At 42.5% G+C, this 27,152-nt stretch overlaps 1 protein-coding gene across 1 annotated transcript in view; it reads left to right on the top strand.

Annotated features, from left to right (window-relative positions):
- The window catches only part of PKHD1 (PKHD1 ciliary IPT domain containing fibrocystin/polyductin), a gene marked incomplete at both ends in the record, with an annotated part of 83,797 nt that overhangs the window by 39,504 nt on the left and 17,141 nt on the right, over nucleotides 1-27,152 (top strand). Inside the window, one exon of the mRNA XM_010168864.1 lies at nucleotides 2,748-2,898. Within this exon, the coding sequence (XP_010167166.1) occupies nucleotides 2,748-2,898 (151 nt within the window). The remainder of the gene's footprint in view (nucleotides 1-2,747; nucleotides 2,899-27,152) is intronic.

Here is a 27,152-nt window from a genome sequence, read left to right as displayed (position 1 = left end):
TTGCTGACTGCTTCCTTATTGTTTTTCCCTGTGTTTTTGTCCAATTTAATTGTGACTATCCCAGAAAAAAAAGTTTATTATTCCTTCAGGGAATCCTATCAGGGAGATATTTCTGAATCAAATCAATCAACTTTTTCTTACCTACTGTTTTTTATTCTTCTAATTTCTTCAACCTCTTTGTTATTGTCATTAATTTTTCTCCTTTGTGCTTGTGTCTGCCAAGTAGTTAGAAGTTAAAACTTGGGCTGCTAAGGAATTTTCCAGAATCTATTTCTAAGCTGGGTCTTGTTGAAGGGGAGCATGGTTAAAGAAGATTATTTGATTTCAGATGAGTTTCCCAGTCTGAAAAATCTGGGGAATTGTAGAGGTAGGGAGAATTTAAAGTCATCCAAATTACCTGTTCCTGAGCTTTTGAAAATATTTTTTCAAATTTCACTTCAGAAAAATGTTTAATTTCAAAATATGAATGCAATTTGTAGCAAAGTATTTGAAAATGTTCAAACTAGAAAATAACTATTTTGGAATTCCTGAAATAATACATATTGAATACTGTAATTAATAATAGTAACTAATAATGATAATAATGAAATATATCAATTTGAGTTCTGAGAGAATGTTCAAGAGTTAAAACATTCATCCCAGGATGAGGACAAAACTACTAAAATAATTCCTGGCTTGACTGTGCATTAAATCTCTCTTTTATTAGTAGTTTTACAGTGATTTGAATAAACTTTTCCTAATCTAGTCTGTGCTATAGCCTGTAGTTTATGAACATATAATAGGAAATGCATATTCCTTAGAAGAGGTGCAAGTCTTGCCATTAATATCACTGGTACCAGGACACATCCCTGAATTCCCTTTAACAAGTCACCTCTTCTTTTCTTGCATTCCTTTAAACTCTGTAATTTATTAGCAGTTTTCCAGCATCAAGGTTTCGAGATGCACTTACTAGAGGACAGGGAGGAATTGACTCTTTCTCTACAAGCAAAACTTGTTAACTTTTTTTCTAAAAAGACCTGAACAAGCACTCAGAGGTCCTTGTATTGACTTCAGTGCCTGGCATGTTGGGCCCATGACCTGCATCTAGCCAACAACAACCCCCTTCTGCCTTTAAAACAGTTGGTTATTTGAAAGATGCAGCTTTTTCTTGTAGCTTTAAAAAGAAGTACTACGCAGTCTTGAAAGATAGCCCAGTCCATTGAATTATTGTACAGGACAAGAGCAGTTCTCAAAGTGTTGCTATCAAAAGCTAGTGTAGTTCCCTACGGCTGGCTTTTGATTATTGATACAGCAGAGGGAAAGGTTCATTTAAATATAGAAATAAAAATTCACTGTTAAAAAGGTTCAGTGACTTGCATAAGGCTTTTTTTTTTTTTTTTCTAGTTTCTAATGTGCCTGCTTTATTTAACACTTTCACCCTGAAAAAGGGCAACAAAACAAATACCCACTGAAAGCACTGTCAGAGCAGCTCTTTGTTTGTACAGTGAGCTGCCACATCCAGCATGGTTTGAAAACTTCAGGTTCATCAAAACATCCTAATCGTCACCCTCCCAACAAAGCTCTGAGTGTTGGGTGGATTTTGGTAGAACTTAAGCTCCTAACTTGGGTACTTTAGAAAATCATGTTAAATGGAGCTTTGAGGAACCTGAGCACCTCTGAAAGTCCTGGTCCTACCTATCTGATCCCCTATTTTGTTGAGTAAATCAAATTATAAACTTTCTTCTTTCTTAGCTATTCAGAAAAGTGATATAATTTCTGAGCTATGTTGGTGTTGCTATAACCAATCTCCTTTCTGCTCTCCTTCCCACAAGTTGCAGGTGTGTATCTGATTGCTGGGTAGGGAGAGAAGGAAGAAGCAATGGCCAAGGATTATCCCATCCTGATCCAAGGCCTGTAAAAGTAAATTTGGAACTTTTCCCTTCATTTTGAGGGATGTGTGATCCTATAGCTCTCTGCAACAAAATGCTACCAAAGTCAGCAGCTGTCACCAGCAAGACTCAGGAAAAAAATGTTTCTTCCCCACCACCTTTTCTATTACTTCTTCCCTCTATGCAAGGAGAGGCTTTAGAGCAAATGTCTGTTAGTATAACTGGCACATATATCGAATCTGCTTAGTCTGGGCTGTTAAGTAAGTTTAATTAATTTACTAAGTTAATGTTCCAATGCTAGCAACAAAGCATCATTGCAATCAGCTGGGTAGCAGGAATTGGAACCCCTAAATGAGCTCATTTTTTCACAGTTGGAATTAGGGACCAGTTAGCCAGTTGTGTGGTTTTTCCAATTTCTCCACTTGCCCTAGGGGAGTTGCAAGTTATTCATTCCCTATTGCTAAGTGTGAGTAAGATGGGGAGGGGGGAGACACGAACAAACCCTACTCCATGTAGGAGTCCATCTTTGATCCTAACACTGCTGATTCTTGAGCTGTTGTCTGCACTTATCTTCCTGCTTTGGTCCTAGAATGGCATTTACTACTATTTGTAATAGTTTGGGGAAGGAGAAAGGCATCACTGAGAGATATTTACTGCGTGTATTTTCATCCTGAGTCTGTGCAGATAAAGGGGGGGAGGAAAAAAAAAACCAAATAAACAATAAAAGAATGGAAACAAAATTACAGAAATTTGCAAAGTTTGACAAATGGTGGCCAGGAGTTGCCACAAGCTAATGGCTTGCAATGATTAATAAGAGTAAAAATAATTGCATTTCATTAAGATTGATGACACCCCATTTAACCTCCCTTCTCGTTTCAGCCCTAAAGTGGAAAGAGATGAAGTTCTCATCTATAATAGCTCCTGTAACATTACCATGGAAACTGAGGCAGAGATGGAGTGTGAGGGAGCTAATCAGCCAATTACCGCCAAGATTACTGAGATACGGAAAAACTGGGGCCAGAACACTCAGGTATAATCAAATCTTTTTTACAGACTGATTCAAACAGCTTAAAATTAAATTTGTAATATTGTGTACATTGAAAGGGGGCAAGAAAAAAAACAATTTAGGCTGAGCAGTGGCAATATATAATATTAAATGCTTTCCAACTTTGAATAGCAGTTCTAATGCAGTGCAGCTGGATTAATGGTTAACTATGGTTAATTATGTATTTTATGAGACATAAATGAACTTTATTTTCTGGACAATCTATTTTTTTTTTTAACACTCTTCTTTTATTACATAAATTCAAAATATCTTCTAAAAGTGTTATTTTCTGTTACTTGAGCAGAAATCACAGCCGTGAGATACGGAGTTTCAGGTCTCTGGCAGAAACTTAACATTCAGCATTTGTGCAGCTCTGGTTATATTTGGTTGTTACTTCTTTTCAGTATCTGAAGTAAAATGGGACACTCTTCCCAGTGCTATGTGTGGCTATAGCAAGAAGACAGACATCTGCAAAGTGTTAAAAAAAAATGACTCTGAACTAATATTATAAGGCTCTATAACTAAAAATGTTCATTGCAAACTTAAAATATCCTTTTAGAGTCCTTGGGGTGTTGCAGAGTTTTTGGGGGTGTTGAGCTGAATTGCTGGGTTGTGTCACCTGTAAGAAGGAATTTGGAGGGGCTGGATGTTTGATGAACATCAAATATCGCTTTGTTACCATCCTTTTCTAAATGAGCAACTCCCGAGAAGTGAGAGACCTACCACATACAGGACAGTGGAGGTAGGAAGAGTTACACACCAGACTTACCCGAACAAATGCTAGTTTTCATTTAAACCAAATTATCATGCAGTCATCTTAGTATGGTTGAGACCTAGGAATTGAAGTTTGTTTGCCTAGGGTTGGTATTAAATCTACCATGTTAATTTTAAACTCTGCTATCAGCAATGAAATTTCCACCACCCCACCTCAAAAGTAGCTGCAGTGTCCTGGCAGAGTAATTTTGGTGTGTTTCTAGCATCAGATTCTAAATCTTTTACTAAGCCAAGAGTCTCTGCATATTTGCCCTGCAAATCTACTTTACACATATGTTACTATTACAGCTGAGTGTGCTAAAATACAATTGCTTTCTTTCATTCTATTCTTTTAAGTCTGTCCATGGTCTATGGAGGAATTTCACATGTAGACTTTTACCTATTAGTTTGTTTGTCAACCTTACTAGTTATGCTGCCAGAAACGTGCTCAGCTAAGGAGAAAACCAAGAAAAAATTTAAAAAATAACAAAAAAAAATTGTTGGTTGGCAACTGCAGGAGGCCAGCAAAGGGAAGTGCTCAGGTGAGTATCAGATCAAATGGTAATTACTCCTTTCATTTATATTTTCTTTTCTGACTATGATAAGGGCATTTCTACTGCCCTAAAGCCCAGGCTGCAGCGTAGAGGAGCTATTACCTACTGTTGGCTGTGATCTGAACAGCTTACGGGTGCTATACTCTCACTAATGAGAAGATGACAGCTTGTCTTTTGACTCGGGAGCAAGAATAGGAAGAAGAAGTGAGGTTTGTCCCCACTATGGTTTTTCTGCTCAGAGTGGGGAAAATTGAGGAAGTCCTAAGTGTCCTGAATGAACTAATTCGTTCAGGGAGAGCAGGATGAAACCAGTAGCACTTTTAGATCTGGGATTTACTGCTGCTTAATGAACCCAGTGAGCATTTGGAATCATTTTATCCCTCTTCCCAAAACTGGCCTGAGTGAGCTGAGGTGGATGGGTGGGGAGTTCAGATAAATGGTTTCAATTTTGGTCCCTTTCTAGCTGACAGCATCCCGTTAAGATTTACGACCTGGTGCAGCGTATGCATGCTTCAATGTAAAGGTTTAAATCATGTCATGTGAACTGGCCTTACCTTTCCAGTGGAAATAATGGTCCCCAGGTTCAGTACCAAGCAGTGAAATGCATTAATAGCACCAAGTGCTTTAGGATAATGGTGCTATTAGCAGGGCAGCATAACTCTGTGTACAAATAATGGGACTGCATCTCTTTATAATAACATCTGGCACTTCTGTTGCACTCCCATGCAAGGATCTCAAAACACTTCATTAAAAAATGGTCCTGATCTGTAGTTGTTCTCAACACAGCTACACTGCTCAGTGGAGGTTTTTTTTTTTTCTGCTTACTCTTCTGCCAACTGAATGATGCCCAGGTAGGCTGATAACTCTACAATATCTTAGCACAGCTAGGCTTTGTGGGAGGGTTGAGGCAGGGATGATTAAATGATGATGGAGCAGGATTAACTCCAGGATGGCATTGGAAGTAAAAAGAGGCATTGCAGAAATGCTGACAGGTGCTTGTGTTATCAAAAGCATGGCGAGGGCATTGGCAAGAAGAGGGAACAACCTCAATTATGAGCAGAAAAATTTAAAAAAATGCAAAAACAACTTAAAATGTTGGTTCTAGGAACTTAGAACTATAGAACGATTTGAGTTGGAAGGAACCTTTAAAGGTCATCTAGTCCAACCTCCTCTGCAATGAGCAGGGATGTCTTCAACCAGATCAGGTTGCTCAGGGTCCAATCCAACCTGACCTTGCATATTTCCAGGGATGGGGCTTCTACCACCTCTCTGGGCACCCCCTTTCCAGTGAATCTAAGGGATACAAGCTTTAGGGCGAATTATTTTTTTCTTCAGTCTTTATAAGACACTTAGTAGAACCTGTCCATAATTCTTAATAAGGAAGAGATTAATGGGATTAGTTTGGATTTGATATGCTGGAAGTGAGGCAAATGTAGACTGTGAATGTGACAAGGTTTTTCAGCAATCTCCTGGTAGGACAATGCCAGGTTGAAGGCTCCAGAGATGCCTGGGAAGGAGCGTGGTGGTTGTGTGAGAGTGGCCAGGTGACATGATATCCCCAGTAGCAGGGAACAGAACTCCAATGAGATGGTGATCTCTTTCAGGTCTGTGTTTCTATGATGCTTTTAGCAGCCCAGTTACCAATAGCTCACAGACACAACCTACTGACATTGAAGAGGAAGCCATGCATGAGGATCCTGGTGTACAGTGAGTGGAAGAGACATGTCCATTAGCTCGATCTGCCTTTTTTGACCAGCAAAAGCCTTGCACTGGAAATAATCTATTTTTCTCTTGCCTGATTCTGCAGAACAGTATTCAGACAGCGAATTCACCTTGGATCTGTGTGGCAGCTTTACTAAAAATTGTATTAAATGGTTATTGTCACACATCCAGGAATCAGATCTTAGCCATACTTGTAAGGTTTTGAATAACAACATGTTGCCAGACCCATTTCTCCATTTTTCTGGTTACATCCAATGTATATTATATGCATTCCCATGGTGTTGCTCTGCTGTCTGTTTGAATTGCAAGTGCATGTGTAAGCCAGGGACACCAAAATTATCTGAAGAGATTAGCAAACAACACAAAATTTCTTTCTACAGGTAGTTAATGAGGTGGTTATCCTTTGAACTTCTTTTATTGTTTTAGATATACAGAAACTCAAAGTACTAGAAGATCAGTGTAACTAGATGCAAACTCCTCACAGGTGCATTTTTTTCCTCCCATTTTTTTAAATCTCTTTTTTTTTTTTTTTTCTTTTTTCCCCTGATAAATACATATAAAGTTCTGGTTTAATTAAAATTAAGAACTTAACTCTAGACACCTTAATTTTTGGATGATCTGCATGAGATAGTTACACTTAATTCTGCAAGGAAGAGTGTTCTTCCAGCTCTGATTTCTACATAACTTTGCTTGAAAATTGAGCAGAAGCTATCATCAAAAATTAGAAGGTTATTCTTTGGAAATGCTGGTGGTCCTATTCACATTGTGCATGCTGCTCCTTTGAGTAAGTAATTGGAATCTACATTTCAGGTTGAACCCCTTTGAAAACTTTTAGGCAGGATTCTCAGACAGGGAAAAGAGGAGTATTTTCGGGGATGTGATGCTGCATCCTTTCAAATTTGATCTCTGAGATGTTACTTATATGGTTACAGTCTGAGCTGGGTTCATCTCTGAATCTCTAGGAGTTTCCAGTTGCTGCCTGGAGATCTGTGAATTGCATGGCAGACTTGATGAAATTTGAGTTCACCAACTTGGCCTTTCTTGGGGTCTGGTCTGTGCCTCAACATCTCCAAGAGAATAGCGTTTATGGATTTCTTTAGAAACTGATTTAGGCCCTTGCATCCCTTTGTGTTTTTAAGTATTTGCCCTGTATGACTTTAATTAGGTCATGCAAAGTAAGCAGCAAGCCTCTGCCCCACTGTTTGCATTCAGCATCATTAGTGTTTGTAACTTGCTCCATTATTATCCAAAGAAGAGTTGCAGAATTATTTTTATATCAGTATATAATGCAATTTAGCCTACTGAAAAGAGAAGGGGGAAAGAAATGGAAAAAAAAAAATCCAGCAGTGATTGTATATCCCACAGGACTTAATTAGTTCACAGTTTCATGATCCACTGGATAATGGGAAGATATGAATTAAATAATAAAAGGGAAAAGAAAAGTTCTAATGCTCACTCAGTACCTGTCCACTTCCACCTTGGCTGCATAATGAGATGTCAGCTGCAGTGACACTGATGAGACATGCAAAACACACTGATAACACATGTAAAAGGATGCTCATGGGAAGGTTTGACCAGGCTTGGATATCTCCGAACCCATTATGCTTAGTGAGCCTTCAGATTATTATTCCAGATCACTGGACCAGACCTAATCATCATGCAAGCATGCTGTTTGAGCAGTGTTTCCCTGCTCCAACTCCCTCCCCTCCTCTGGCCCAGATGGGTGATATAATGTTCATCGGAGGGCAGATGCCACGTATATTAAATCAGTCGTAGGGAAGCTGAACTGGTATATTAGTGAATTCTCTACAACCCAACCCTCGAGGGGTCCCTATTAAGAAAGAGAAGGCTAATAAAAAATAACTTGCTAGATAAAAATGCCATCCTGGATTATGGCTCTGCCTGGGTATGCTGTGCTGCCTTGAATTTGTTTTTAAGCAGGGAGTTAAGGGAAGGGCTTGAGATTTAAGAAGTAGAAGCTTAGAGTATTGAGGATCTGTGAATTCTTAGCTTGGTGGTTGATACTGGGATAACGGTTTTGTTCACTTTTCAGGAAAAAAACAAAACAAAAAACAACAACAACAACAAAACCCCACAAAGGCTGCATCTGAGATACACAGTCACCTAAGAGACCCTTGCTGTTCAACTTCTACTTAATATAATCAGGACTAGCTCTCCAAATCCCTTGGAATCCTCTACAGATCTTAGAATCACTCCTTTCACTCCTAAACATGAGGTGCTTAGGGACATGGTTTAGAATTGGAATTGGTTGTGTGAGGTTTATGATTGGACTTGATGATCTTAAAGGTCTTTTTCCAACCACTACAATTCTATGATTCTTTCCTTATTTTTTTGCCCTTATTTTCCCCATTTACTGTCTCTTCAGTATTTAAAGGTGAGGAAGGAGATGAGAAAATTTGCCCATTGGATCTATCTGGTACTTTATAAAGGTGGCAAATCCTATACAGCTTTCTGGAGATCATAAAAGGGGCTCTGGAAGCACAGAGCTCTTGATATAAAAGGCCATTACTTTGTTTTCCACAGCAGGACTGATGCCGAATCTCTTGACCATGTTGTCTGTGAGGGCTGCAAGTGATGGGAGATCACTCAGGCCACTGGGACAGGCTGCCCAGAGAGGTTGTGGAGTTTCCTTCTCTGGAGGTGTTCAAAGCCCACCTGAATGAGTTCCTATGTGATCTACTCTAAGTGATTCTGCTCTGGCAGAGGGGTTGGACTAGATGACCTTTCAAGGTCCCTTCCAATCCCCAACATTCTGTGATTCTGTGTATGGGAGGTGACTCTCCCTTTCAGGACCAGCAGACTCTTTGTGTTCTGCGTGGTGGATGCGTGATGCTCTGTCACTCTTGTTTTATTGCCTTCCTTGTGTTGCATGGATGTTTGATGGATGCATTTTTGAGGGTGAAAGGCTCATAGTTGGTTGCTGCTGCTTGTAGACATGTGTGGGCTTCTGGTGTATGGTCAGATACGTTTATAAGTATCTTCTGTTAAAAAAAATATAAAAAAATAAAAAATCCAGTAACTTCAGTGAAGCATCAGTGCCTAAGGGTGAAGGCTGGGGTAGTATCTTTCAAGATTTTCACACTTTGTTTTCTGCTGTCAGTACAGCCCTGGCACACTCTCATTCTTATTGTCTGTCCTTTTGATGTCCTTTGGCTGTCCACCTCCACCTGCCTTTCTTCTCCTAGACTATTCTTTCTTTCCTGGAACCCCAAATGGTGCTGTAAAGGACAAATAATCCTCTGTCTGCTTTCTCCAGTGCTCCCCTTTGCTGTAATGTCTGTGAGTAAAATTGCTACATCAGTTTGAGACTGGTTAAGCAGAATATGGCTGAAATGTGCTGCCTGTGAGGATGGATGCATCCTTGTCTGGGTGGGAGCCTGCAAATAAGTCCTGGCACCGTGTTCTAGTAGAGATGAAGCCATCAAATTTGTGCTTCCTCCTCCTTGGTGCAAGGGAAGGAGTACTGCCTGTCCTGTATTGCTGTATTGTGGAGGTGGATGCTAAAGGTAGGGTTTCCTCCTTACCTTGGTGCAGAAAAGTTTACAGGGGAAGCAACAGCAGATCCCAGCTTGATATGTAATTTGTAGCTGCCCTCTTCTCAACTTGAGAGAGAATTCTAATAAAATTCAAGCTCTGAGGAAAAGGACATGGGTGTGCTGGTGGGCAGTAGGTTGGTCATGAGACAGCAGTGTGACCCTGTGGCCAGGAGGGCCAACAGTATCCTGGGGTGCATTAAAAAGAGCATGGCCAGCAGGTCAAGGGAGGTTCTCCTTCCCCTCTACTCTGCCCTGTTGAGGCCACATCTGGAGTATTGTGTCCAGTTCTGGGCTCCCCAGTTCAAGAGGGACAGGGAACTGCTAGAGAGAGTCCAGCAGAGGCCACAAAGCTGATGAGGGGCCTGGAGCATCTGCCTTACGAGGAGAAGCTTAGAGAGCTGGGACTGTTCAGCCTGGAGAAGAGCAGCCTGAGAGGGGATCTGATCAATGTCTATAAATATCTGAAATGTGGGCGCCAAATGGATGGGGCCGGGCTCTTTTCAGTGGTGCCCAGTGACAGGACAAGGGGCAATGGGCACAAACTGGAACAGTGGAAGTTCCAGACAAACTTAAGGAAAAATTTCTTTGCTGTGAGGGTGCCAGAGCCCTGGGACAGGCTGCCCAGAGAGGGTGTGGAATCTCCATCTCTGGAGATGTTCAAACCCACCTGGACACTTTCCTGTGCAACCTGGTGCAGGGAACCTGCTTTGTCAGGGGTGTTGGACTAGATGATCTCCCAAGGTCCCTTCCCACCCCCACCATTCTATGATTCTGTGAAAATATGATATTTAATTCCTGTGTATCTCTTTAGATACTGTAAACCCCTAGATCCTTTATTTGGTCATAGTGATCATATCTTGCAGTGACTGGGGAATAGTTTCCTTTGACTGCCCCTTATTAGGGATAAGACCTGACAGTATGATGTCTTGGGGCTCCTGGGTGCTTTGGCAGTGCAAATAGCCAAAAATAACTATGCTACACAGGACGGGATGACAGGAGTAAGACTAGATGAAACTCTTCTGAAATATATAGTATGTGTATTATTTCATAAATATGCACTTCTAACAGCCCAGCAAGTCCACCTTTGCATCTCCATGTGCCATATTTCTTAACCTGCTAGCTTGGTCACAGTGTTCTTTTCAGAAGGGGGTGGGGAACACAATGAAACCAACCAAGATTTGCAAGCCTCACTGAAAGGAAGTGGAGAAGTCCATAATAATCTAATAAAAATAAAAGCACAAAGCCAGTCTTGGTGTGCGGATGTTATCGGAGCAGAGAGGTACCATCTGCAAGGTTGTTAAGATGTAGAGAACCAAGATGGCCTCCACAGTAACCACAGGCAATGTGAAGAGATAAATGGTTGACCTGAGCCCGTGTCAGGCTAGGATTGATGCCACTATCAGCCCTAGTGCCTTTGCAATGATTTTTTAAAAAATCTCTGATAGTGTGTGTTATCTAGTTACTGGCATGAGGGCAATGGCCTGGAGGCAGCGAGGAGGAGGGGGGAGGAAGAAGGAGAGGAGGAGAGAGAGAAAAAGAAAAAAAGGTCATTCCAGGAGGACAATCTCTGTTGGACTAAATAAGAAAATAAGGGCCTTGCTCTGAAAGGGGGAAGTAAATAAATAAATAATACTAAAAAGTGGCTGCTAGGTGTGTGAGAAAAGGATAAGCAAAATTACTTCTCTTTTTCTGCTTTTCTTTTTTTTTTTTTCCTTTTTTTTTCCTTTTTTTTTTTTTTTCTTTTTTTCTTTTTTTTAATGGGATCAGCCTTGGGCTGCAATGGGAAATTTAGGAGATGTGCTTGTGGTGTGGTTTGTTGGGTTTTTTTTTTTTTCCTTTAACTTTTTTGCTTCCTGATATGAGCTTTAACTCTTTCCTCTCCTGCTGTCGAGTCCAAAATCAAGGGATGAATTGTAACTTCTCCCCCACCTCCTCCCATTTTGAACAGCCTCTTGGTTTTTTCAATCCCACCATCTCTCTAGTGTTTCTCAGGAGATTGATTCCTAAATTGTATGTGTCATTTCAGGGAGCCCTCTTCTCATCACTCATGCTGTTTGCACTAGAGGCATGTTGGAAGTTACCCTCAGGATGGGATGCCTTTCCACTCAGGATGGGATGCCTTTCCACTTGCATTTAAACACACCCACATGAAATCAGAACTGAATATGGCCCAGTTTAATCAGAACTGTTTTCTTTCTCCCCCCTCAATTTATTCCTGCTCCCCACCCTTAAAAGAAACACAGATTCAGAGAGAAAAGTATCATTTTGGTGGTGCTCCTCCAGGGAACAGAAAGCAAATCTTTCCCTTCCCCACACAAAGGGAAGGCTCGAATTAAGGTCAGGAGGGTGCGGGGAAGGCTTCCTGGGGGACTGCGGGCACATTTTCTCTCTGTTTGCTCCCAGGCTCTTGCACAGAGTCTTGCTGCCACTTTCCTGTTTAATTATAACAGAGATTCTAATTGACTCCTTCAGCATTTAGGCAGTTTTGGTTGGGGAGGGATTATCTGTGGTAGAAAGCGTGGCTCTGCTTCTCCATCAGTGGGACTCTCTTGATTTGGGGTAAGGGGCTGGGGGTGTTTGATGCCTGGATCCATGCTGGGGTGCATGGCATTGGGTTCTTGGTGAAGTCAGAGGGAAGCTTTCTCCATCACAGAAATAATCTCCATCACAGAATCACAGACTGGTTGGGGTTGGAAGGGACCTCAGGAGATCATCCAGTCCAACCCCTCTGCCAAAGCAGGTTCACCTAGAGCAGGTTGCACAAGACTGAATCCAGGTGGGTTTGAACATCTCCAGAGATGGAGACTCCACAACCTCTCTGGGCAGCCTGTACCAGAACTCTGGCATCCTCACAGGAAAGAAGTTTTTCTGAATGCACTATCATGTCTCTGGCCTTTGGTGTGAGGTGAGTGCTGGATTACACCACATCTACTGGGATGTAGCTCTAAAGAGCTGAATTTGGTATCCAGCCCGGCCTCGAGCCATGAGTGCAGGATCAGGCTTCCCATCCAGTCCACAAGAACTGAGAAGAAGCCTTGGATAGAGTGTGTGTGTGTGGGTGCAGAGCTGGGTTTTTCTTCATTTAGAAGAAAAGAGGATAAATCCTGAGGATAGCAAAAACCGTAAAGTTTGGTCTTGTAATAAGCTACTGGTAGTGATGGAAACATAACTGTCTTGCATCATTATTTCTGCTGTGTACAGACTTTAGAGTGATGAGCAGAGTAAGGATGAGTAGTATTTTTGGTGTTTTATTTTAAAGTTTGATTTTTTTTTTTCTGGGCTTGTTACTGTTGGTGTTATTACAAGGAGTTTCATAGACTAGACTGTGAACAAGGTGGACAGTTAGAGGACAAATAAATTGCTGTATTATTTCAGTTCAGAGTGTGTTTATTAAAAACTTAAAAAAAATTGATCACTATAGCAGGAGGAAAGCCCAGCATGTTCAAGCACTGTGCCACAACCATGCTACTATACAGCCTTCCTTCTGTTTTCAAGGAATGGGTTAATTTTATGTGATTGCCAGTAAAAACAAGCTGTTTTCATGACGAGTCTATAATAGTCAGGTGATAGACTGACTTAACAACTGCTTGCTAAATGCTGGGCACCTTCCCCTGACTGGCAGCTCCTTAAGTGGAAGACCCTCATTTCCAATCTGTCCTTGTGAATAGCTGTGGAGCAAAAGGACTTCATTAAGGGATTATAAGGCTACATGGTAAAAACCAGCAAATAATTACGACAGCGATGGGGAGGAGCAGAGGAGACCAAGTGCTCTGTGGTCCCTATGAAGAAAAGCAGACATCCCAGGGCAGGGAAGCATCAGGTGAAGTGGACGTTATAAACACTTCCCTGTGAACACTGCATCTTCTCAATAAAGTGGTAGTTTAGCCCGTCTACGGCTTTAACAAAATATTCCCAGTTAACTTCATGGGTGGTGCAGGGCTGGGAGCTGTTAGCTCATATTCAGTTAAATTTCAAATGTCAGAGCTCATTAGCGATGATTTTAGCCAAAGACAGTTTGTGAGGAGCTCAGTAAATTTGACTTCCTCAAATAAAATTGAGGAAAGAGATTGCTGTTTTGCTTATTGATTTATTTTCCTGCTTTCACACATCTCTGGGTCTGTGATTCTGATCAAGGGTCAGGCTCAGCTTCAACCACTTAGGGATTATGGTTCTCCCTCTTTCACACACACACACTTTCTTGCTCTTTGACTCTAATTCTCATTTATTTGCCTTTTATCCTCCTGTCTTTACATGTGTTTGGTGAGTGAAAAGATCCAAATTTTGTTTTCAGTGTTGAGGAGAGCTTTTCCCTGAGCTCACCAGCAAGACCAGGTGGGCAGGCACAGCAAGGCACCATGGCTTTAGGTGTTCAGACTGAACTCTGTAAAGTTGGGTAGAGAGTTATGAAACAATTCTATATTAATTGTAGAGATGATTGCCAAGGTTTATCAGTCTATGTTTTCCTATTCCTGGGGCTTAGCTCCTTGCTGTCTTGAACCTGTCTTTTACAAATGAATAGGTGCAGGAGAAGTTGCTCGGCAGTTGTTGGGAGTCTTACTGAGATTAGCACAGGCGTGAGTCCAGGGATGGAGCCACTGAAGGTAAAAATGTGGCTTCAAAGCTGAGATGGTCCAGGTAATGCTGCAGAAATGGAGATTTCTTACACAGGAAGGGCTGAGGTTGCTGATCACCAGCATGACCCCAAGCAAGTGTTCATTTTTAGCTCTGGGAGAGGGGGTTGCTGCATTGCCAGGTACCTGAGGGATTTGAAAGAAGGTACTGTGGGACAACAATTTTGAAGAAGTTTCTCCAGGTGGTGATAGCAACCAGTGGATAGGTCTTTTTGGTTTTGAACCGAGGCACTTCCATCTCCTTTATGTACATCTTCATTTGGGTATGTACCTTAGTATGGTGCCCGTCTCTCCCCGAAATTAAATCTACCTTTGGAAAATACTAGTAGGCACCCATCTGCATCCTTAAGCCCTTGAATGTACTCAGATGTTGGGGTAAGGATGTGCCAAAAGTGGTCCTTGGGAAAGGGACCCTGGATTTCATCTCCTGCCAAACAATTAACAGGCAGACAAATGTGTGTGTGGGAGGACAGATGCTGAAAGCCATGGAGTGTCCATTATTTCAAGGGATCTGCTTTGCCAACAAAGATGAGTTGTTACAGCCCTGCAAGACAGAGAGATGGTTTTATAACTCAAACAGCAGCAGTTTGTGCTTTCAACTCAAAAGCCAATTAGTTCAGAGGGCAGCGTGTTGGTTGAGGGGTTCCCTCTCACGCTAGTCTCTCATCTTGTTGTCTGATTAAAATGAAGTTTGAGTTAAAACCTCTTGAAATGACAAGAGTGGTTACTGTCCCATAACGTATGTGATGCTGCTCTTCAGCAGAGGCAGTGTCATTCATGGCACGGCGGTTCAGTACAAAGTGCACTAAATTAACTCCAGTTGTCTTCTGGCTTATGTTGCGGTGCCATCTGCACCCCTGCTGAAACAGCCTATCGCGTGTCACTGTGAGCTCAAACTATGAAAAAAATAATAAATTAAATAGATAGAAGCACTGTTCCATTGAGAATCAGTTCTAATTTTAGCTATATAGAATCATAGAATGTTTTGGGTTGGAAGGCACCTTAAAGATCATCCAGTTCCAATCCCCCTGCCATCAGCAGGGACACCTTCCACTAGATCAGGTTGCTCAAAGCCTCATCCAACCTGGCCTTGAACACTTCCAGGGAGGGAGCATCCACAGCTTCTCTGGGCAACCTGGGCCAGTGTCTGACCACCCTCACAGGAAAGAATTTATTTCTAATATCTCATCTAAACCTCCCCTCTTTCAGCTTAAACCCATTTCCCCTTGTTCTGTCATTAACTGCCCTCATGAAAAGTCCTTCCCCAGCTTTCTTGTAGCCCCTTCAGGTACTGGGAGGCCGCTATAAGGTCTCCCCAGAGCCTTCTCTTCTCCAGGATGAACAGCCCCAACTCTCTCAGCCTGTCCTCACAGCAGAGCTGCTCCAGCCCTTGGATCATCCTGGTGGCCCTCTTCTGGACTCGTTCTAACTAGTCCATGTCTGTCTTGTGTTGGGGGCTCCAGAACTGGACACAGTACTCCAGGTAGGGCCTTATGAGAGTAGAGTAGAGGGGGAGAATCACCTCCCTCGACCTGCTGCCCATGCTGCTCTGGATGCAGCCCAGGACATGGTTATTGGCCTCTGGACTGTGAGCGCACATTGCTGGCTCATGTTGAACTTCTCATCCACCACCACTCCCAAGTCCTTCTCTTTGGAGCCTCAGTCCACTCATCACCCAGCCTGTATCTGTGCTTAGGATTGCCCCGACCCAGGTGCAGGACAAAATAAATGTATTAAAGGGTACAGAACTACTGTAGACATGTCCTTCTTTGGAAGACGTCTTGTGTCAGGAATGTCTTCTTATGTTTGTGCAGCTCCTTGCACAGTAAGATCTGAGGGTTTTAACTGGATTTATTCCAATTACATAGACACCCTTGACTTCAGGGAAATAGCATGGATGCTCCCAGTCTTCTAAATGCTCAGATTCCCATTAGGGCTTGGCAAATTCAGCTTGAAGTAACAGTGCAAAGGTAGCTTTTACTAAGGCGTGACATGTTCCGAGCCATCATAACCCCCTGTTACACTATTGCTTATGTGACCTTTACTGTAAGAGTCCCATCTTCACCTTTTTACCTTTCTGGCAGATAAGTGTTTTTGATGATGACAATAAAGATACCACAAAGCACTTTTATTCTTGGTTACCCCATCTGGGTTGTGCGTTTGATCCGAACAGTCGGCGTTCCAGTCAGATTGCACTATCAGATGGAGCTGGCTCTATTTCCTGCATTATTCTTCCTGGCTGTACTACATTATGCAATTATGTTTGCATTTAAACCTGAGCACTTACCTGTAATGATGCTGTAGTTCAGTACATGATACATTACAGCAGCAGATAATGCATACAGATAGGCTAAGAAAGCATGTTGTTGATGTGCTAAAACTAAACAGGACATTGCATTTGAAAGTGGACTCCGAAAGCTCGCAGATTAGGCTGAGCCATTTAAAAAGCTTGTGTTACTGAACTAACAGTTGTATAGGGTGAAACCCTCTCCCTGCTGGACAGGTACAGGATTGAAAGGGCAGCGCAGTCTTCCCCAGCATTGTCCTTCAGTCTCCATTGCAGAGTTCTGCTACCAGCACTGATGGTTGCTACCACCCACTTCTGCAGGAGCAGGATGGTCTCAGCGGCTGCTGGGAGCCCCAAATTCTGCATCCCTACATAAATGAGGGGCAATCACAGAGTCACAGAATTGCCTTGATTGGAAAAGACCTTTAAGATCATCAAGTCCAATCTTTAACCCAACACTGACAAGTCCCCAACTAACCCATGTCCCTCAGCACTATGTCTACACAACTCTTCAATCCCTCCAGGGATGGGGACTCCACCACTGCCCTGGGCAACCCCTTCCAATGCCTGAGAACCCTTTCAGGAAAGAAATTCTTCCTCACATCCAATCTCAACTGCCCTTGGTGCAATTTGAGGCCATTTCTTCTCTTCTTGTTGCTTGTTACCTAGGAGAAGAGAGTGACCCCCACCTCTCTACACCCTCCTTTCAGGGAGTTGTAGAGAGCAACAAGGTCTCCCCTCAGCCTCCTTTTCTCTAAGTTAAACAACCCCAGTTCCCTCAGCTGTTCCTCATCAGACTTGTGCTCCAGACCATTCCCCAGCTTTGCTGCCCTTCTCTGGGGCAGTGATGCAGTTTAGAGAACTGTCTGTGCCTCTGCTGCTGGCCAAGCCCCTTACACTTCTGTTACACCTACTTTTAGCCCTGCGTTGTGGATACAGCCTTAGGGGATAGATTCTGACCAGTTGGTTGCATTATAATGCTGGTAGGAGCGCACACTCCTACACTGTTTCAGTGAAGTTACATGGGTTGGTTTAGGTGGTGCTCAGTAGCTGGATGGCACACCCTGGCTCCCAGTGCTGAGGGTGATGGTTATTATTAAAGAGTTCCAAGGCAGTTAATCTCTAATCTCCTTCAGGACTTCACTTCTGACAGATTAAGTGAAGAGTTTAGTAACTTCCCTCTCTCTATGCAGTGCACTGGAGCGAGGGTGCAGATTTTAAAGAGTAATAACTTTCAACATTGCTGGTCTGCATCAAACCCTGCCCTGGGAGGCAGAAAAGCTGTGTAGCTGGAAGAAATTTTTTGTGTCCATTCAGGTCTTCCCTGTCAAAAGTGGAATTTACTTTAAAAATACATTTTTAACAGGTGAAAATGATCATAGTATGGTTTGGATTGGAAGGGACCTTAAAGATCATCCACTTCCAACGCCCTGCTGTGGACAGGGTTGCTAACCACTAGGTCAGGCTGCCCAGGGTCCCATCCAACCTGGCTTTGAACACTTCCAGGGATGGGGCATCCACAACTTCTCTGGGCAACCTGTTCCAGTGCCTCACCACCCTCTGGGTGAAAAATTTCCTCCTAATATCCAACCTAAATTTCCCCTCTCAGTTTAAAACCATTTCCCTTTGTCCTATCACTGTCTGGCCATGTAAAAAGTAGTGATCAGACAAAATGTTTTGATGAAGCTGCTGCAGTGATTCAGCAGAAACCAAACTTGGTGCAGTCAGCCATGAGTTTTCCTTGCGGGATAATGAAGCAATGTCCTCCTGCTACACAAGGTATCAGCAATCACATCAGTTTTCCCTTCAACAAAACAGGGATTGCAACCTATAGTTTTCCTGGCAAGTCTCTCCTTCCATCATGTTTTGGGGGGGTCTGTGGATGGAAGGAGCTATGGTTGGGTGACTGTCATCCTATTTGTTTGAAAGAGAGGATATATAGGTGGTAAGACAACAGTTGCACTTAAAAAGCCACTTACCTTTCAGTTGAGTACTGCTTAAAATGTTGTCAGTGATAATAGAAGTTTCAGAGGAGCAATGCTGTGATGACAAGGAAGTATTGTTCAAGATATGCCTGAACCTCTTAATGAAATAGTAAAAAAAAATGTAGCAGAAGAACAGAAGAGATGTGTCCAGTTTTGGTCACTTTAAATGTCCTTGCTGCTTTTGCTGGGGAGACTTGAATGCAGATATGACAGTAACAGTGTTTGTTCTTGGATCGTGTGGTTTTTCTGTCTGTAGGCTTTATTTTATGCAAAGAACATACCAAGTGGTCGTCTACAAGCAGCACTTTCCCTCTTCAAAGCACTTTTCAGTCATTCTGGTAAATCACTGCAAACCCCTTGCAAACCGGGTTTGCAATGGAGGTGGTTTGTGTAACGAGTCACTTGTATTCTCTACGTGCCCGTGGAAGTTGTTTGAAAGTCAGGACCTGGGTCCCACACCAGTGCTCTGAACTCCAGTACACCCTCAAAGTTTCTCACAAGGGGTTTTTTCTCTTGCCTGATCCAAAAACCCCATCGTCATCGTATCTCCACTGCCACAGTTGGAGCTAACCAACCTCATTCTTCCCACCCCTGATTATTGTAGGGCTCATTCAGAAATCCTTTTTTTTGCTGACACACAGGCATGTAATTTGATTTCTTTTCCTGCAGGTAGTTTGTTTAGCTAATCTTTGTCATATTTGTTCTCAGATTAAAGTAAGTCAAGATCATTCAGTTGCGAGACGATATTTGCACAGTGCATACTGCAAAGGCCAACTCAGTCGCCAGGCTTGGTTATTCCACTTGTGTAAACAACTTGATGTTGCAATTTTCTCATTACCGTTAAATTGCCATTTTTAATTTGTCTTAGAAGCCTTCATCCTTTGAGAAATCACTGGTTTAGAGGGATGTGTAAACTATGTGTGCTTTTTAACTGTGCTCTGGAAAGGGAAAAACCAGTCCTGTTGTATCTAAACTGGAAGATTGTACTGAATTCCCCAACGTGTTTCCATGCACAGGATACTCATGCAAGTTGGGTTTGCCATTCAAATTCTCCACTGGGATAGTTTCCACTGAAATAAACTGAAATATAAGGCCATAAATAAACTTTGGGAAGATTTTTGTGAATTAGCAATGAGTTAGTGTAGAGAAAACTTTTGTTTTGTGAAACAGGGCTCTTCATGTGCTCCAAGACTTTTCCTCTCCTTTCAGGGTGTTTTCCATAATATTTAAAGTTGAGATTTTTTATTCTAGGATCAGCCTCCTACTGTAACCCTCGAAAGGCACCGAGAGACCCAAGAACAACTCTTTGGGACTCACATGAGTGTGGTAAATAGATCTGGAGCTTCTCATAGGTCTCATGGTTTATTTAATTATGGAGTGGCTTAATACTGCTCATATCCCTCCCATTACTTGGCATTTTACCTTGTATTTGGGTGAGGTTTTTTTGCCGTTGTATAGGGAGCTGACTCATGCTATATCTGGGACATGCACCCTCTGACAACTACGATGTCTTTTCAGTGCCCTCCCTATGAAAGCACCATTAGATCTAATTCTCCATATCCTTAATTAAATACCTCTGGTGCACAGAGCCTTACCTTCTGTGCTTGGAAATTGCAGTGATTACTCCCCTGCTTGAAAAGCCTTTTTTTTTTTGGTGATTGTTTTTTTGAGTGGTTTTGCTGGTTTAGTTGTTTGGGATTTTGTTTTTTTTTTTTTTTTTTAACAAGAATTAAGCTGTTTCTCATGCCATTGTCCAGTTGCAAATTGGCCTGAGACTGACTTGTGCCATGGGCTTTGACCTCTGAAACTGCCCACTCATTTTTTTTTCTGAACTAATCAGCTAGATGAACTATTTACAGTTGGCTTTTGGGTCTTCTCACTGCTTTTGCGGCTGCCCCTGTCTGAGTAATTAATGACAGTGTGGCTTGTTTATGGTCTTGAGTTACTAATGCTGTTGGCTGCAAATGTATTTTTACCTCTGGGACGTGCCAGTTTCCTGGTTTTAGTCCCACCTCACCAGCCCAGGTCAATTTTTTGTGTGTAAACAGATTTATCCTGTAATAGCTGGAGAGAGACTAGGGTCATTCATCAGTCCCATAGAGAACATGCCCAGCCAGATTCTTCCCTTCTTGTGCCTGTGCAACTCGGCAGAAGTTGGAAAGATTCCCGCAGGACAGCTAAAATTATATAAAAAGGTAATTTTTTTCATTTTAGCTCATGGTACAGGCAATCTCAATTAGAAATAAAGGTATTGGATAGTGGACTACATGTCCAGCCACGTGCCCAGCCTTGATCCTTGTTGTATCAATGCTTATGAGAATCATTAATGAAGGAACTGCTATGTGACTCTCTTAAGTAGGATAATACCACCTACATTTTAAAGCTGGAGTAAAGGGTAAAGAGAAGTTACATACGAGCAGATGGTCATAAAAATATCATCTTGTGGGCTTGGAAGGGGTTTGTTGAGTCATGTTCCAGACCTGTTCCATCATAAGCAACCATGCCAAGTGTGCCAATTCTAAACCCAGTTTAGTCTTCTACTCCCTCTGGAAACCTGTTACAGACTCTCAATACATGGACAGTCAGAAGCATTCTACTCATTTTCAGCCTTAGTGTATTCATTGCTACAGTTACTACTAGTCTTCTTGGGGATAATGTTGTCTTTTGGCATAAATGATTCATTTTTTCCCATTGTATACTTCTCCAGGTATCTTTCCTTCCTTCTTTTTTTTTTTTAATGTGTGTAAGGCTACTTAGTGATTTGTGACTTGAGCACAACTGCTCCTGCAATTTTTTGTATAACTTCTTTCAGAAACTGGGAGAAGATGGTCCCATTATCTATCTACTTTTGTTGCCCAGTTTGGTTACCAGTGTGCTCAGTTGGGTTAACCATGATGTGAATTTGAGGGGTTCTTCCTTTCATGCCACTGGATCATTAGTAAAATTCCTCACTGTTTTGCCAAGGCAGTTTGTACCAATGTCTGAAAACTACCACCCTATTTCTCATTGCTAAACTGGCATCAGGAATTGTCTTACCACTGGCACTCAGAGAAGAAGGACTCAATGATCAGATCATGCTATTTTCAGGATCATCATTGCATGAAATTGAACTGGGTGAGAAATTTCTCAAAGTCTGAAGCTGATGGACTCCTAGAAGCAAACAGGCTGACTTTTCTTTGAGGGAAGACTGGGAGATCTTAGAGAAGTTGAAATATACTCCCCATTTTGCTATGTTCTTCTTTCAAAGGACTTTCCAAATGGAACCAGATTAAATAGAAATGATAGAACTGAATGTGCTACTTTTACTAAGAGAACAGAAATAGACTGTCCATTGCAAACTTCTCCAGAGGTTCTCCTTTCATTACTTTCTAGTTCCTCGTATCCAGCTTAGAAAGCTCTTTGGAAATGCCCCTATCAGTGGCAAACTTGAAGTACTGTAATGAAGTGCACATGAATGAAAGTCCTTTAAGGGGTTGCTCATCACATTTAGATCCACTAGACTATTCTGGCACTCTGATTTCCAGACAAACTCAATACAGGGTACATTAATGTTTGGAGGCACCTTCTCTGAATTGCTGCACGGGTAAGAGAAACCCTGCAAAAACTGATAAATCTTCATCTCTTGTTTGCCTTTCCATAATGAAAATTGAACTTTTTGGTATGGGAGGGAAGTTGCCTAGGGTAGAGAATGGTTCACAGCATGCTGGTTTTCAGCTCTTCCCTGACAGTTGGTGTTGGTTTGCTGTACACCTGTAATGAGCATTAGATGATACTCTCTGTTGTGAGGCTTCTTGGAGAAGTCTTGGAAACTTCTGCATTCATTATCATCCTTGACCAGCTTCAGTTCAGACATTCCTTGATTCCATAGCACAGCCAACTAAATTCTACTAATTTCTGTGTGGAAGTCTAAATCCATATATTTGTCTACATGATAGTGTTGCACTGTGTTGTTGGTAGAGAGAATATTTTTTCTTTCTGCTTATACTTGTTTTTGCATAATGTAGGGTGTTTTCTGTCCTCTTTGGGATGACCCTATTCTGTCTTTCTCATGAAGTTGTATATATACCTTCATTCTCTCTGTTAGCAAAATCCTTATACGCTGAATGAAAAGAAAACTACAAAAATCCTCTTTTGGTTTTGGTTTGTACAGAAAAAAGGACTTTCATTCTCTCTGTTAGCAAAATCCTTATACGCTGCTGGGAATGAAAAGAAAACTACAAAAATCCTCTTCTGGTTTTGGTTTGTACAGAAAAAAGGACTTTTTTTCGCAGTGAGTGATGAAGTGGAGGCAGGAGACTGTTCATATAACAGCAGGATGAAAGAGTGTCCTATCATGCTTGTGAGTGTCTCAGGGATGCTGGTTATACAGAGGAAGACCCATGCCAACCAATTGAAATTCCACAACTTTACAGTTGTGGTGAGTGGTTTTCAGTTAATTTGGCAAAGGGTTAGAGGCTCTACAAGGAGGAGAGTCAGGGAATGATGCCAAGAGACAGGTTCAGCTTCTCTGGGCACTAGCATTTTGCATGCTAACTCCACTGTCTTTAGCAAATAACATCTATTTGCATCCTTTTCAAGGATGTGTAGGAGGGAGGAGCCTGCATCAATTTGTCTGTTTTAATTATCGATGTTCTACCCACCTTCTTAATTGCTCCTTCATTAAGAAGTAGCTTGTTTCTTTTTTCCCTAGGAGCTAAAAATAATCAACTTTTGTTTGTTTCTGTAAATATTTTTTTTCCCCCTTGAGGAGATAATTATTTCTATTGTTACATGAAGATGGTGGCCAATACAGGAGGAATAATTAGAGCAGATGGCTGAAAATACTTCCCTTGTAAAAGACATCTAGTGTAATAAAGTACCTCCCCTCCTCTTTTGTCTCCTCCAAATATACGTTTTTCTTCCCTTCAGGTGGAGGGGGTTGGGTGAGGGGTGTAAATCTTTTCCTGATGTATTAAACTGAGGAGCTGTCAAGAGTTCACAGCCTGGAAAGTGAGCTCTCTGTATCCATCACTGAAATTAAAGTGTTTTCAAACGTGGTGTGGAGTTCTGGGTCTACGGCGTGGGGAAATATACGCTGTACTCCATCACTTAAAATGTTAACCTTGTCTCTCCGTGGTGACTGAGGACAGAAACACTTGCTCTCCGTACTTGCTGGTTAAATGGCAATCTGTCAGCACCAAGGAAAAGGTTACCTTGTGGGTGTCAATCTCTGCTCTCTGCAGCATTTGAAACCTTTGCTTGTTCAGGACCATGCATGCCAGGAAGGGTGCACCTTCCTCCTACAAGAGCTGACAGGAAGCAACCAGGAGAGTTTCTTGCATGTATGAGCAGGTTGCTGTTGTGCATGTACTGTGAAGTACTGTGCTCCATGTCTTACTGGATGTGTCGGGGGGAAAGGAGAAAGCTGACTGCTGAGTTGGAGTTGGTGGGACCACCCTCTTGACTTCAGATTTCTCTCTGTGGTCATGTCACAGAATCGCAGAATTGTAGTGGCTGGAAAAGACCTTTAAAACCTCTAACCCATGTCCCTGAGCACCTCGTCTACCCATCTTTTAAATACCACCAGGGCAGGTGACTCCACCACCTCGCTGGGCAGCCTGCTCCAATGCTTGAATAATGTCACAGATAACCCTCAGCTGAAACCCACAGCCCAGAAGAAGAATGTTGAGCACAGCAGCAAGCCAAGTCTGTATTTAACTACACTGCCAGTTCCTGGTTTGGTTTTAAAACTTCTTTTTCTGATCAGAGGTTGAGGTCTCTTGTCTTTGTGTCTGTAACCATTGTTGTAGTGCTCTTTTTTTGGGACTGTACTCTAAAAAAACCTCCACCTAACCAAACAAAGTGAGATTAAATTATCTAGACTGTGTCTAAACAGGAGTTTCTAAACCTTATTTTAAACCCAAACCTTGCATTTTGGGGAAGAGGGAGTTAAAAATCACTGGATAAACATTGTGTTGTGTTGACAGAATGATTATTATTTACAAAAATTTAGATCAAACATTGAAGGAGTGGTCACTTACAATCCCTTCCCTTTGTGACTTGTTCACCAGCCTGTGTGGGAATGTGAGTATATCAGTGTTATTTATTCATTTGTTGCAGTTGCTGCTGCTGTTTCTGAGCCCTGGGAGTCACAGGCACAAGCTGAGAAACTGGTACTGAGAGATCGTGTCCCCAAAGGCTGACATAAAGGCAACCCCAGGCTGGCTGACAACAGCAGCAGCTAAAAACATAAAATGGAAAGAAATCTGTCTGAAAATGGAAAAAAGGAAGTGCAGGAGGGAGGGCGGGGATAATGTGCTCAATTACAAGGAGCTTGTGCATCTTTTATTGTATGCTATTAAAATGTTATTTTATCTTTACGTAATTTATTCGTTGTTTTGGAGTTCTGATGGGGAAGGAGTGGATACCCCCCAAAATTAACCTGTGTTATACACAAGCTATGGGTTTGGTACATAAGGTGTGGGCCTGAAATGAGTTGTGCATGACACACATCAAGTGGGTGTCAGAGGTGGGAAGATATTGTAGGACTCTGCTGATGGAATTTTCATGTCAAATCCCCTCCCTGGTCCTTCTGCTCTTTGGTACACCAGGAAGAACAAGTAGCTCCTTAGGGATTCCCAGTGCTTGTGATTTCCTACTCACCTGAGGTTTCTGCCTGTATTTTGCAGGTTTGGTTCCCTATTGAGTTAATGTCATCTGCTGTACTGGATTCAAAACATGATATGTGACTTTCCAATGGATGTCTGACGTGAGGGCACATCCTGCAAAAGTTTGGGTGATCGTTTTGAGTGTTCAGTTCATGCTGTAATTGTGTTCTTGGGGAAGACTCTTGCCTCAATCTAGCTACTGATTTTCATGAACCTTGCAGGAACAGAACATCTTCGTGATCTAACTCTCTCTGTTAAACATAGTTGAAGTTGGCCACATTCAAGTGTGAGCACTGACAGTGAAAGATGGATGCAGAGATATTATGGTCTTATAAGCCTTGCTTCCTCCAAATCACCTTTCCAATTCTTTGCTTTATGCTGGAACAGGAATGTAAAGATACCACCTCGCTGCAGCAGCTGCAACCAGCCATCTCCAGCTTCATCATTCAGGGCTCATTTCATGCCAACTCCTCTTTCCTCATCCTTACTTTCAAGCTCCCTGTCATTTGTTGTACCCTGTGCTGAAGGTGGAAGAAGCACGGGAGGAAAATGTTCACCACCAGCCACCTCCAAGCAGCTTTCCTTGGCTCTGTGTGTTCATAGAATGGTTTGGGTTGGAAGGGACCTTAAAGATCATCCAGTTCCAACCCCCCTGCCATCCCTTCCACTAGACCAGGTTGCTCAAAGCCTCATCCAGCCTGGCCTTCAAAACTTCCAGCCACAACTTCTTTGGGCAGCCTGTTCTGGTGTCTCACTACCCTCACAGCAAAGAATTTTTTTGTAATATCTCATCTCAATCTCCCCTCTTCCACTTTCAAGCCGTCACCCCTTGTTCTATCACTCTCTGCCCTTGCTCCCCAGCCTTCCTGGAGCCCCTTCAGGTACTGGAAGGTGCTATAAGGTCTCCCTGGAGCCTTCTCTTTTCCAGGCTGAACAGCCCCAACTCTCTCAGCCTGTCCTCACTGCAGAGGTGCTCCAGCCCTCTGATCATCCTCGTGGCCTCCTCTGGCCTTGCTCCAGTAGGTCCATGTCCTTCTGATGTTGGTGGCCCCGGAACTGAAGACAGCACTGCAGGTGGGGTCTCAGGAGAGCGGAGCAGACGGGCAGAATCCCCTCCCTCCACCTGCTGCCCACGCTGCTCTGGATGCAGCCCAGGATATGGTTGGCAGAATCAGGTTCCTCCTGGTCCATTCAACAAACACTCATGGAATGGGAATTCTGCCATAACCCTGGTGCTCGCAGCTGCCACTGACCTTCAGTCTTACTAAGAAGTGTTTAAATTAAACACTGTAGATCAAATGCTGGGTGCCAAGCTGGGGGAAAGAAAGGAAAAGGAAAGAGTTTTGCTTCTATGAAAAAACAAGCAGTGAGAGGGATGATCTTACCCCACTTGTCTCTGGGCAGATGGAAAAAATCTGGAGTCTCTGCATGATGGACATGTCTCACACGACCATACAGCCCTTTGGGAGATAAGGTGGGTGTCTCACTGTTTTTTCTTTGGGGTCTTAAGTGAGTCAGACCATCCCAGTGGTTGTAAGAGCATCCTCAGCCTGCAGGACAGGAAAGTCTCCCATGTCACATGTCACCCTTGGCATGCAGAGCCAGTAGTATTTGGTGTCTGTAGGGTCAGTGTGTGCTACAGCCTGTCACATATTGATAAGAGGGCAGCAGTCTTGATAACCAAGGAGGTTTTCCAAGGTCACATAGAGGGAAAATAGCAGGGCCAGGTGAGAGCATGGATTTCTAGAGTTGTCCATCTGTCACCCACCCTGCTTGACAAGGGATGTGCAATTAGTTTGTTGGTATATTAGTTCATGTTATTTTACCATGGGTTGCTTAACAGGAACTGGATGTAGCCAGCAGCATTCGGTAAGGGAATTTAACAAGTCCATTACAGTTAGAGATTGCACTGTGCTTTTCTCCAGAAAATGAGGAGAGGGAAATCATACGGGATTCACAATGTCCAGGCAAACTGTACTTGTGGTTCAGGACAGCTGGCCATTTCACTAGTCTTGCACTAGACTGCACCTTCCTCTTTCAAAGATCTTGTGGAGGTGCTCTTTCATCTTAGGGAAGAGTGTAGGACTGAAAAAGGAGGGTCAC

Source organism: Antrostomus carolinensis, unplaced genomic scaffold (assembly GCF_000700745.2).
Source record: "Antrostomus carolinensis isolate BGI_N321 unplaced genomic scaffold, ASM70074v2 scaffold4845, whole genome shotgun sequence".
Lineage (NCBI taxonomy): Eukaryota > Metazoa > Chordata > Aves > Caprimulgiformes > Caprimulgidae > Antrostomus > Antrostomus carolinensis.
Note: the sequence above shows the minus strand (reverse complement) of the source record. Positions and strands in the feature narration are given on the sequence as shown.